General features: G+C 25.9%; 1 protein-coding gene across 1 annotated transcript; it reads left to right on the top strand.

Moving 5' to 3' along the window:
- Positions 1-644: 644 nt before the first annotated feature.
- On the top strand, positions 645-13,543 carry LOC129964067 (elongator complex protein 3). The gene is made up of 16 exons (XM_056078739.1): positions 645-800; positions 927-1,029; positions 1,521-1,611; positions 1,701-1,748; positions 1,840-1,910; positions 2,362-2,425; positions 2,833-2,901; positions 4,040-4,275; positions 5,516-5,596; positions 6,606-6,732; positions 6,818-7,011; positions 8,691-8,847; positions 9,710-9,882; positions 11,195-11,249; positions 11,345-11,426; positions 13,388-13,543. The coding sequence occupies exons 1-16, from the start codon at positions 779-781 to the stop codon at positions 13,474-13,476; spliced, it is 1,662 nt and encodes a 553-aa protein (XP_055934714.1). The 5' UTR covers positions 645-778; the 3' UTR covers positions 13,477-13,543.
- Positions 13,544-13,799: the final 256 nt, after the last annotated feature.

The raw sequence follows: 13,799 nt of genomic DNA, 5'->3' as shown, positions 1-13,799 counted from the left end.
CATGGTTTGCGTTCCAAGAAAAATCCAGTCAGGTACAACACCATGAACATCATATGATTTTGTAACAAAGCTGGATTCACAGGTTTTGGTATCAAGAGTACGGGAATAAGCCATTGCAAACAATACATTTTCAGTTATTTTCAAGAGGATACTTAGGAATAATAGTTGTTTCAGTTATTATTGCGACACAATTTCAATATCCATATACAACGACAACAAAACAAAACGGAAAGAATAGCACAATCACAACAACGCTCGCGAATGCGTTTAACAGGAAGCTAGGAATTTAAAGAATTCAAGTAACAAACAATTCCAAATCGATGAAACTCAAAATATTTCAATATCTAAAATAAACAAACCAATTAACAATCACATATACGTACACTCCCAAAGGCCATCTAATGATGTCAAATTATTAACCAAAATCAATTCACTTCCTGAATGCTAACCTAAATTTCTCTATATGATTTATCAAATCTGTATATTATTGTTTTTAAAAAGACAATAATATAAAATAATGTTATTAATACTGAATTTCAATGAATTAAATTAATAACAATTTTAAAAAACCCTCTTAAACGCATAACCATTATATTATTTCAACATCTCAGAGATGTAACTGTTAACCATATTATGTCCATGTGTCATGGTCGAGAATGTAAATATTGAGTGCTATTGTATAAACGTAGCAATTAAAAAACAAAACCTGAGATAAAATAGGTTTAAATTTATTAATAAAAATACTTCTTTAGAAATTAGACGTTTAAATTTTGTAACCATGGTAAAAAATAAATTGAGAGGTTAGTATTGTTTTATTAAAAAAAGTGCAAATAGACGCAGTTTATCGAAATTTCAATTTTCTTCCCCTTCTTTTTTTGTTATTGATAATTTCATTGAAAAAAATTTATTAATGTATATATTTGCAGATAATCAATTCTCTAAGGATGAATTGATGGTGATGACAGTAGCCGAAATAGTTCAAGAATTGATCAAAGCTCATAAAAATAATGTTAGTGTCAATCTAAATAGGTATGGAATCTCTCTCTCTCTCTCTCTTTTAATTATAAAAAATATAAATTTATTTTATTCTTAGTTAAGTTTAATTTTTATACTAGATAATTAAATGTAGTTCATTCTTTTTAACTGTGCATTATAAAATGCAGAACATGATGTTGTTGAATTTTCAAAGAATTTATTTTAATTGAAATAGACTTAAGTTTATAATAGTGGGTTAAAGATTTTAGGACAACTTTTATTGCATTAAAAAGAGCTTATTGCTAAGTGGATAAGGAATGGATTGCAAGTTTATTTTGAACATGTTTGTGAAAAAGAAATTAATGTGAATTGTAATTCTTTATTATTTACAAGAAATTGATTTACCATGTTTCAGCAAATGATGAACTATCTTATTTTTAATGTAAAAAAAATGGAAAAAAAGTGTTAATATTCAGTTTTGAATACTATCCTAAAGAACATTAAGAAGATTCTTAATGCATTTTGTGTTTATAATTTTTTTGTAGAATAAAATGTGAAGTATCATCAAAATATGGACTACATTCTCAGCCAAAACTGGTCGATATTATTGCTGCTGTTCCTGCTGATTATAAGAAAGTAAGAATTTTACAAAAGTAAACTTAATTGATTTTGGTAAACTTTATGATTCTTTTTTAACGTATAAAAACTATCAAATTTTACCTTAGATCCTTTTACCAAAGTTGAAAGCCAAGCCTGTTCGAACAGCAAGTGGGGTAATTGATGCATTTTTTATTTTAAATTCAAAATTTTATTTACATTTACTTGCAGCAAATTATTGTTTTATTTAATTTAATTCATATTTAGATTGCTGTTGTTGCGGTGATGTGCAAGCCTCATAGATGCCCACACATTAATATGACAGGAAATGTTTGTGTGTAAGTTATATTGAAGTGATTATTTTCATTAGAACTTTAAATATTTACATGAAAGATGATTTGAATTTTTTTCCCTGCTTATAACATTAGTTAAATTGATGCATTTTTATTTAATGAACGAGTGAAATTATTAAATAATTTATTCCTTATTATTGCATTAAATATTTTGTCAATCAAAAAAAGTTTATGTATAGTTAAAAAAAAAAAAAAAAAAAAAAAACTTTTATTTTTCGAAGTTTGTTTTGAAGCCTACAACTTTTTAAAAAATATTATATATTGAATTTGTAATAATTATTGTTTTGCCCTATTTTCATTCTTCAAATAAAGCAAGAAAAGTGTATTTGGATGATCATGATTTCTGTGCCTATACATATTTAAAATTCATCTGTTTACAATTTTTATTATATCATTTTTTACATTAATTGTGTTTTTTTTAAATATTTTATTTCAGTTACTGTCCTGGAGGTCCAGATTCTGATTTTGAATATTCAACACAATCATATACTGGTTATGAAGTAATTTAGATATATGTTTACTTTGTGAATTTCATATCAAAATGTTATTTAATTAAATATTCTTTTTTTATGTAAATAAAAATACTTAAAAGAAAAAAAAAATTTTAAAGTCAATGCAACTATAAGATTACATAGTTAAGGAAAATATTTTATTATAATATTTTTATAAATTATTTTATTCAGTTTTTATTTGGTTTTCTTTTATTTTTTTTATTTTATAAAATAAGTTTAATTTTAATGCTATCCTTAATTAATTTTAAAAGTGTTTTATTACTATTATGAAACTTATTAAATATTTTAATAATACTAGTGCAAAACTCAAATATGTTTAATTTTAATTTTTTATTTAAGAATTAAAAAAAATTAAAGCATTATTTACTTTTTATGAATCTTTTTTTCACTTTCAGCCAACATCTATGCGAGCTATTCGTGCAAGATATGATCCCTTCCTTCAAACAAGGCATAGACTCGAACAGGTATAGGATATATATTTTTATGTACATTATGCAGTTACTGTATCTTTTACTTTTTAAAAAATGAGATTCAGTTTTTAAAAAACTAAATCTGTAGTGACTCATTTCGTCTCTTGTACAGTTATTTTTTTTAAAGACATGTTTTTTTTTATGGTTAAGAAAATAGAAAGGAATTTTTGTTGAGAAAAAGAAACATTAATTATTAAATAAATATTGACAGAAATAATAATAAACCACTTTGAAATTAATGCGCAAGAAAACTGAATTAAATGATTATAGAGAAAGGGAGTACCTGATTGAGAGAGCAGGATCTGAGACAACTCAAGTCACATTTTTGCATATTGCACATTTTTTAAAAATCATTTTGGCTGTCATGGGAAATGAGAAGCCTACATCACATTTTTGGAAATTGAAATTTGCATTTTATGTCTGCATCACATTTTTGGAAATTGTAAAAGAAAATTTCCAAAATTTCACTTAATTTTTAATTAATCAAGATTCTAATTAAAGTTTTTAAAAAATTGTTCCAATGTGCACATTTTTATCTTTCAAAGTATACATGTGCCAACTTTGGTGGCTATAGGCCAAATGATCTGGCCTGTAGAGTGCCAACACATGCATACACACTCACACTCACACATATTCATTTTTATTATTAGTAGAGATATAAACGGTAGTACAAATTCTTGATTTATCTGAGAAAATTTTTTTTAATATTATATATTAGGCACTACTAAATTTATTATTTTATGCATTTATATAATGCAAGTCAAGTTATGTTATGATTATTGTAACAATTATATAATATTATTTTGTAAATTTATAATGTTATTAAGAATCGCTATCAAAGCATTATTCCATAGTATCTTTGAAGTTATGAAATTGAAAATGTGAAAGGGGAAAAAAAAATCCATATAAAAATTTATTATTTAAGAAAATATAACTTTTATATAATATAATGTCAAACATGCATTTGGGATATAAAAAAAATCAGAAAATATTTAATTTTAAATGTTACAAATCCCATGCAAAGCTACAGTAAATTTCTATAGTAGCTTCTTGGCACATTTTCATTGTAAATTTTAAAGTTCATTGCCCATTGTAAAACTAGAATATGATACATCTTATATTTTTATTTCAGTTAAAACAATTAGGGCATGATGTTGATAAGGTTGAGTTTATTGTCATGGGTGGAACTTTCATGTCCTTACCTGATGATTATCGTGATTATTTTATCCGAAATTTGCATGATGCATTGTCTGGCCATACAAGTACTAGTGTAGAAGAAGCTGTAAAATATAGTGAACGATCTAAAACAAAATGCATAGGAATAACTATTGAAACAAGACCTGACTACTGTCTGAAACGTCATCTTAGGTAAGCTATTAAATTTGTATTTAAATTGTTACTGCATTAAGCACCTGTAATATTTTAAATTGTGTTTATTTTAATGAAAAACAATTACAGAAAATGTTTCATAATATATTCTGCTGTATTTTTTAATATATTTAAATATGTAAATATTTAAATTTTTGGTACATATATTATTGGCAAAATAGTATATACAGCACACACCTGACTATCTTGTTCATTATTATCCAGCCTAGTTTTCTTTTATCATAATTAAATGAGGAAGTCAAGGCATTGCATTGGTAGCATTGCCAAGCTATTGGATTATGATTCTCTTATGTGTCATGAGCAAAATACAAATTGTGATAGGAAAAGAGTAGCGCTCTGCTCTTTGTTCATTTTTTCGTCAGTGTATAGTAAACTTCTGTTGTTTCTTCTGTTCCTGCACAGTACATACAGTATTCAAATTAACGGTATTGTAAATTTTGACTCTTACCTTAGGTTACCTTTTCATATCTATATAATCATTTAACTATGAAAAATAAATTGTTTGATGCAATTTCTTTAAAAATTAGGTCTATGATTTACATTAATGTTTTGTTTATGTTTCCTGCATTGAAGTTAGGCATAAAAGAATTTATGTTAACATATGAACAATTTAACAGTTATAACCTTTTATTTACGTTTTCTTCAATAAATCCTTGAAATATACAGTGCAGTATGTAAACATATATAAATGACCAGTACAGAGCCTTCTATTTTAACTTGACGCGTTATTGGCAACTGCTTGTATAATTTATCAGGCCATGGCTGCGTTTGTATTATAAGTAGTTTGAGATAAATTGAAGGTTTAGTACTCAATAAGAAGTTAAAAAATATGTATTATAACAGTGAGCTTTGGTATAAAAACTTTGTCTTCTGATATTGGTGGGCAAAGAAATGAGTTCACTGAATTTCGACGTATCTGGTTTTTTTTTCTTATTTGGCCTGCCCTTCTCCCTAGGAAATTTAAAAATTATCTATTTTTTGTTTGACCATTTTATTATGTATTTCATTTTAATTATTTATTATGGTTTTGTGTGGTTTTTATTATTTATTATGGTTTTGTATAGCTTCCCTTTATGATTAAAATTAAACTGAATTTGCCTGCATAATTTATTTACTGCAAATTTTATGAACTGAAATTTTCTTCAGCCTGTAAGAGTAAGCCTGTTATATACTATAAATTATGGTTAGATGATGAAAAATCTCTTTTTTAAATTTTCAGTGACATGCTTAAATATGGATGTACAAGGTTGGAAATAGGTGTTCAAAGTGTTTATGAAGATGTTGCAAGAGATACTAATCGGTAATTTTGTACAATTTTGATAGTTTATTTAAAATGGGAGATGTTATATTTTTAGAAATTTTTACATGGATTATGAACTGGTCAAATTTTTTAAACTTAGTTATTCCTTCACTTATTATCACTTATTTCATCCTAAAGATAACCTTTGTTCAGCTTTAAATTGTTTATTTCCCTTTATATTATCGATGAGAATATTTTATTTAAGCAATTTCTTTCTGTTTTTGTTAACATGTATGATGTTATATATCTGAACATACATTAACTGAACATACATAACTAAGTTATTCATAAATTTAAGTTATTCATTTTAATAATTATGTTGCATTAACATCTTATTATTAAATTTCTTTCAGTAAAGAAGGAAACTCAAGATTATTGAAATCACATGATTTATTTTTATTTCAGTTTTCTAAAATTATTGTGAATTTACATCAAATGAGAATTTTTCAAGAAGAGTTATGTAATTTTAATGTAATTTCTTAAAAATATTTAGCATTTAAGTTTAATGATAAATTTTTCTATAGTTGGTATGTTACATAAAATATTTGACTTAGGAAGTTAATTTTCCTTTATGCATGTATAACTGCAGGTTTCTGTTCTCTTTAGCAAAATTTTAATCCAGCTCTAATGTATATTTTATATTTTGGTTTAGTTTCCTGTGGTTGTATTTAAATAAGTTTGTTTTATATTAAAAAAAAATTAACTACAGATTGGATGTCATTCTAAATTTTTGTGCAAAACATTATGCAATTATTGCTAAAAAATTTATTTTGAAATACTTTCTTAAAATGCATACTATATAATGCATAATATTCCCATTGAATAAGAAAATAAATAACATAATTTCATACATCAGAATGATGTAATGCATTTTATTTATGATTAATATTATTGAATGATTAATATATATTGATAATACTGAATTTCATAATTTTGTCAGTAAACCCACATAATCCTTGATAATTCTAAACTTCTGCAATCAAATAACTTTAAGTATATATTCTTTCAGAGGTCATACTGTTAAAGCTGTTTGTGAAACATTTCAACTAGCCAAAGATTGTGGTTTTAAAGTTGTTGTTCACATGATGCCAGATCTTCCAAATGTGGATTTTGAACGTGATGTCGATCAATTTGTTGTAAGTTATTGGATTCTAGATTGCTTAACTCAACAATTTAACTAAAATTTTCATGTCAAATAAATTATTTTTGTTTTTCTACAAGCAATTTTTTGAAGATCCTGCTTTTCGAGCTGATGGACTGAAAATATATCCTACTTTAGTAATCAGAGGAACTGGTCTTTATGAACTTTGGAAGACTGGTCGATACAAGAGCTATCCACCTAGTGTTTTGATTGATTTGATAGCAAAAATTCTTTCCCTTGTCCCTCCATGGACACGTGTGTATAGAGTACAGAGGTAATACATTTTATGATTTTTATTGTATTTGCAGGAAAAAATTTACCTATTATTCAAAATTTCTGTAATGATTTCATCTTGCACTAATCAGTAAATAATAAAAAAAAACTAGTATTCAATACTTAAAGGTAAAGATAAAATAAGAACTTTAAGACTTTTGAAAACATTTCAAGTGTTTGAGCTAATTCAAGGTTATTATTAAGGAATTTCTCGGAAAGTAACCAAAATATCTGAGCCTGTGATCTGGAATTTTATATTCATATGAGAGACATTTAAAAAGTTATTTCCTAATGAGTGTAACAGATAGAAAATATTATTACTTAAAAGTATTTATAGGAACAGATATAACAATCCTTGAACTACCTTTCAATGTATTTACCATTAGATCAATTTTATGTTCCTGTGTGGTTGAAATCATGTTGTCTGGGATAGGGAATAGTGTTTGACTATCAGATTCTTTAGTTAATCTGAATTTCTAGAATATTAAGGATTTTGATACAATTTTGAGTGATAAGAATAAGGATATTTGCAGAAAATACTCTGAGAATTCTGTAATATTCAAACAATGCTCCAATTAATGAATTGCTTCATCATTGTTATATGGTCATCATTATTATGGAATTATCAGTATCCTTCACCTTCATTCATTCATTTTAATGCCTTTGAAAAATTACACCTGTTACTTACTCATGATGCTTCATTAAAATTTATGAATGTCATTTATGAATTTCACCAAATATAACTTGGAAAATAAAAATAAAAAAGAACATTTTCTTCTACTACAACTCCAGTAATCAGCAAGACAGAACAAATTGGGATCACTGATATTGAAATGCCAATTATTGCACATGACAAGCATTTTCAAATCTTTCAGACATACATAATCTCTTCATACTGCATGATTTTTCATCAGTAGATGGGAAATTTACTTTTAAAAAAACGCTGCCTTTTTCCTAGAGCTTACATTCCCATTTTTATCAATGTTTTTTTAAAAACCAAGCTTTTTTTGCTTTAAATCAAATTTAGAAGAAACATAGAATATTACAAATACATATTAAATTAAACATTGATAATTCTGAAATCTTTGTGAATTATAAGTTCAAAATCCTTTTTAAAAAGAATGCATAAGTTAAAATGAGAACAGCAAGTGATGGAATATTTTTTTAATAAATTACTTAGATATTTAAAGGCTACTTCAGTTGTTTTAATATTTATTTTATATTTTTATTTATTTATTATATTTATTATTTCTATTAGACCACCAATAATAATTTAAGATGTCATGAGACAATTGTTGAAAGTTGAATATTACTTTTTTCAACAAATTGGTCCCTTTCTGTAAATCATACTCTGCCTGTGTTAACATTTTTTTTAGTAGGAAAGGAATAAATATATTGTAAATCTTTAATCAGAGTATTTCTCACTTTTAAAATATAACAATAATATTACAGTACACTATTTATTATAATAGCAGAATTTATATAGGTAACAGATTTTAATGCTGGCTTTTTAAAGCTTTTTTTATTTTTATATTTATTTATTAAATTTTTTTTAAAACTTTATTTATTTAATTATATTAAATTATCACTTTAATTTTTACACTGTAATTCCTTTAATTGGTTTAAAAAACTAGATAATTAATAAGGATATTAATTTTTGATTGATTATAAATTATTTAGAGACATCCCAATGCCTCTGGTGAGTTCTGGAGTCGAACATGGTAATTTAAGAGAACTAGCTTTAGCTAGAATGAAAGACCTGGGACTTCAGTGCAGAGATGTCAGAACAAGAGAAGTTGGAATACAAGAAATTCATAACAAAGTCAGACCATATGAAGTGAGTAAATTTTTATATGTATAATATTTTCAGTTTCATTTGTAAATGGAATAATCTTAAATACATTAAATTAAAAAAAAATGTTAAGTAATACTTTTTTTTGTAATACTCTTTCAATAATTATAACATATTGCAACTCAAGTTTACAACTATAGAAACTTTGTATATAAATATGTCTAGTAAAACAATTCTGATCATGATCCAAATATATTTACAGGTAATTAATATTACAGGGAAGGGGGTATACCCTTTATTTGCTCTACTTACCAAAACTCAAGAATTAGTTTGTTGATTCTTTTGGGATCACAATGTGATACCAGATGGCTTGCCATTTATTTATGCATTTCTGCTAATAATAATAAAAGTGTAATTTAAGTACATTCATTACTAAAAGTAAAATTATTTAGATTGTATGAACTTCTAACATTAATATTTTAGCAATTATTAAAAATTATATATATATATAATGTGTGTGTGCAAAGATAATGACCAGAATTAATACATAAAATATATTTATTAAGATTACAAGGACAAAACATTACTAAACTAACATAAAACACAAAAAGATACATGAGCGTGAGCAGTACGTCTTACCGTCAAGCTCTTGTCTGCCAATTATGGCTGGAAAGCATTATGTGATCAATGACACCATACAGGATATGAGAACTGTTAGCAGCTCCCCCCCTATATATATAATGTTAAAATATAATTTTATTTTGAATATTCATTGTAATTAATATTATTTATGATAAAAACTATATATTTTCTTTGATTAAATTTTACATAATTTAAACTTTTTTTTTGTATAAAATAAGTTGAAGTAATTTAATTTTTATGTACGAATTTGCATATTAAATTTCAGATACAACTTATTCGAAGAGATTATGTTGCAAATGGTGGATGGGAAACTTTCTTATCTTATGAAGATCCTGAACAAGACATACTTGTTGGTTTATTGAGACTCAGGAAATGTTCTGATGAAACCTTCCGCCCTGAACTTAAAGGAGGTGTCTCTATTGTCAGAGAACTTCATGTGTATCCTTTGAACGTGGAAATGATTATATATATATAATGATATTCTAATATCTAATTTTAATTGTAATTCATTTTCAAAGTTTTATCTTAATTTAGCCCATATTAAATTTATTCTAAAATATTCTCTTATTTCCTGATCCAATTGCACCTTTTTTATTTAATCAATTCAACATGAGAGCTCTAAAATTGCTGAAGTCAACAAGATCTCGCACTCTGAGTGAAGGGATAAAAAAACTTCAAGCGAATTCTTTTAAAAGACATCTAATTTCCCCCTGCCTAAATCTCCACATGTACAGAAATCTTTATCAGAATCTTACAGTATATAATCATTAGAATAAATATTTCTGTCCTTTTTCGCTCTTGTGCCGCGCTGTGAAGAAACTTGTTTTGTTCGTTCTTTTTGTACATAAATTATACCTCCCGGGAGGAAATAAAGTGAAGTTTAAAAATTCAAAGAAGTCTTCTATTTCTTGGGCCATGACTATGCATCAAAAATTATGTTAATATATATATATATAAATGGCAGATAATAGCTCTAAATATTTTAAATAGAGGTATTGTGGTAACTTAATTATTCCAAACATTATTACTGTTTTTATCTAACACCTAATAACACAAGGATTTGAAAGATTGGATATAAAGTTTTGTTTGTTCAATGCCCACATGTCATCAAGACTTGTTTATAAATTCTTTTCTTAATCTTTAGGATTTATATATTTGGTTTTTAAAAACATTACTTGAACAATAGAGCTGAAAATAAACTGAAAAATTTAATGTCTTTTTTAAAAAAAGACATTAAAATATTTTTAGATAGGTATTAATTCTCTACTAATGTAGGTATAATATAAGAAGATTGCTTATTCTTTTTTTGCTTTTATTTATTTTTCAATCAGAATAAATTACTTAATCACAGTACAAAAATTCATTTAGCAAATTAGCCAATGGAATAGATCTAGAAATCAAAACCCCATTACAATCATGTCTGGATGTTGTTGGATTTGATTAATAATCTCATATAATAAATTTATTATCAATTCTTTCAGTAATTAATACAACACAGCAGAAGTGAAATAAAATTGCTAATGGAATGTGGAAGGATTTGTAATGAAATCCTTTATCTCATGGAACTAAGTATCATTTCTAAGTTTTACACATTGAATGTGTAAAATTCACTTAGGGAATGTTACCAAACATTTACTTACATTTTTGAGTCTCTTGTATAATTTATAAACTTTATAATTGCTTGAATACTGTATTAGAAAATTGTTATGTTACTTGTAGAAACTGTAATTTTCCTAAATGTTGTGTATAGTTATGGAAGTGTTGTACCAGTGAATGCACGGGATCCAACTAAATTTCAACATCAAGTATGTTTTTTAAAAATTTAAATGAAACATTTATTATATCCTGGCTCATAAGAATTTATTTGAGATTGCATGGTAACAAATGTTTATTCTTTAAGGGATTTGGAACTCTTTTAATGGAGGAAGCAGAAAGGATTGCAGTTGAAGAACATGGAGCGAATAAAATTGCAGTCATATCTGGTAAGTTGAATATATATAGAGAGAATGTTACTTAAGTGGGAATTAATATGGCTGTACCAAAGAATCCATTATAAGGCACCAGAAGTTTCATATCCAGGCTTTTCCATATGCATGATTCACTATGAAACTGTTAGGGCACATGTAAATGCTAGATTCCATACTAATCTTTTTAATATAAATGCCCACTATTGGCGAGGATTAACCACAACAATCTACCTACATTGTTTTATGTCAATGCCAATGATGTGGGTGGTTCTTTGGAAGCGCCTAGACTCTACGGCCTTTTATCTTCCGCTCAGCTGAAATGATGTATTTTGACATCATTAACAACTTATGTTGAGCATGACTTTTGAACATAATTAGCACTTAAACTGTTTTAAATTTATGATTCAAATGAAATTTTAAGAAGAATTAGTTAAATATATTGTTTTATCTATTATTTCCAATATTCTGCTATTGAGAGGCGAAATTTTTGTATGCATATCAGAACTAGATTGTTTTAATCTTTTTAATACTTGTATTAGTGAATATGTTTCTCCATTCCAATAAATTTGTCTTTTTTATGTATTTAATATGCCAAGTTGTTTTATTATTGTGCCTCTTTGTTATTTAAATATATATATATTGCATAATTATGGTTGATGTGTGGCCAATAGAAAAGACTTGATATTTATTTTATGATGGGAGCTGTAAATTGTACATGGGGATGAAAGACGAAACACATTCCTTTGCACCAGAAGACAAGAACAAAGAGTGACAGAAATTTTCCCCTTTAGTGAAGTAACATGGACTAATTTAAAATAAAAATTATGAAATTAAATTAAAAGATACCATTACACATACATATGTAATTTCTAATTAATTGCAATTTTGCTTGTCCATCTTCACAGTAATTTTCACTTATAAGTTGTGTAGGGCTATTTTTCCTACAGAATGAAAATGTTGCATCCGCAAATTTTTTTCTAAAGCTATATAAGTTCTCGCATTGTTTCTTTCCTACTTTCCATGGTTAGGAGAACTAACAATTAGCATTGAACTATTTTCTTGAATTTATAGAGAATAAAAATCATAAAAGAACTTAACTTTTTCTTCAAAAGCATGTTTTATATATATATATATGTAACATAAGTTTTCAGATGAGTGACTAAGAAGACAACTTGGGAATTGAATTCGATTTATTTTTCAATGAGAAAGCATGATTCATGCATAGAGACAAAGGTGGAACAGATCTGTTCTCATCAGAACATAAGAGTGCAAGTGTGGGAAATTTTGCTCTCAGTTCCTTTTACTGAAAGATTCTTAAATCCCCTTGCTTGCAGCTTGAGAATCAGCATTTTTTTAGAGCTTGTGTTAGAAATAAATAAATAAAAAAAGTGGGATCAGGAAAAGTTTTAGAATAAAGTAATATGGGCTAATTTAAGAATAGACTAAGAGGTATCATTGCTTTATATATATACAAGATTAATTTAGAAGAGAACAATAATAAGTTTAAAATAGACTGTGTTAATGCATAAATAAACAATTGCTAGTTAAATATTCTAAAAATATTAGTAAAAAGAATCAATAGAATAAAAAATATTCATTAAAATATGGGCTAAACAGAAATTTGACCAAAGTCAATGCTGAAAGTATAATTTATATGCCTTTTTTATACAAATGATTACATACTACATACTAGCAATAATAATAATTATTACAGTGCAATCATAAATTAAATATTTTGAAATCCGTTTATTTTAATTATCATTATTGAAAAAAATATTTATTATATCCATTGAACTGAAAGCATAATCCATATGTAAGAAATGCAAGGTAATTAAATAATGTTTAATGATTTAAAGTTGACAGACACTATTAAATGAGATTTTTATGTTCCATCATTTTAATCCTGAAATCTTATATATTTGTCAAACAAATTGTGTATTATTAAATAAGTTGTAAATTTCAATTTTTTTTTGTAGGTGTTGGAACAAGGAATTATTACAGAAAATTAGGCTATGAGTTAGAAGGACCTTATATGTGTAAAAGTCTAAAGCCAAGAATAGAGTGATTTCAATTTATGTGTAAAAATTGTATAGAAAAAATTTTTAATAAAAGGGAATGAGAATTTGTTCTAACTTATATACTGTAATTATTTTTAAAAAGTCATAGAACTTGCTAGAAATATTTCCAAAAGAATTTATTAAAAATATCTTGTATTGCTGATTTTGTTTGCAGCAAAAAAAAAAAAAAAAAAAAAAAAAAAAAGTCTCCATTAAAGAGTTGTACAATTTTAATGAAATACACAAAACAATTAAGATAGATATATGATGATTACATTAATGATGTGTTTTCATTTTAATAAGAAAGTACAATATATTGAAAAAAGTCAGG

This window comes from Argiope bruennichi, chromosome 3 (assembly GCF_947563725.1).
Source record: "Argiope bruennichi chromosome 3, qqArgBrue1.1, whole genome shotgun sequence".
Taxonomy (NCBI): Eukaryota; Metazoa; Arthropoda; class Arachnida; order Araneae; family Araneidae; genus Argiope; species Argiope bruennichi.
Note: the sequence above shows the minus strand (reverse complement) of the source record. Positions and strands in the feature narration are given on the sequence as shown.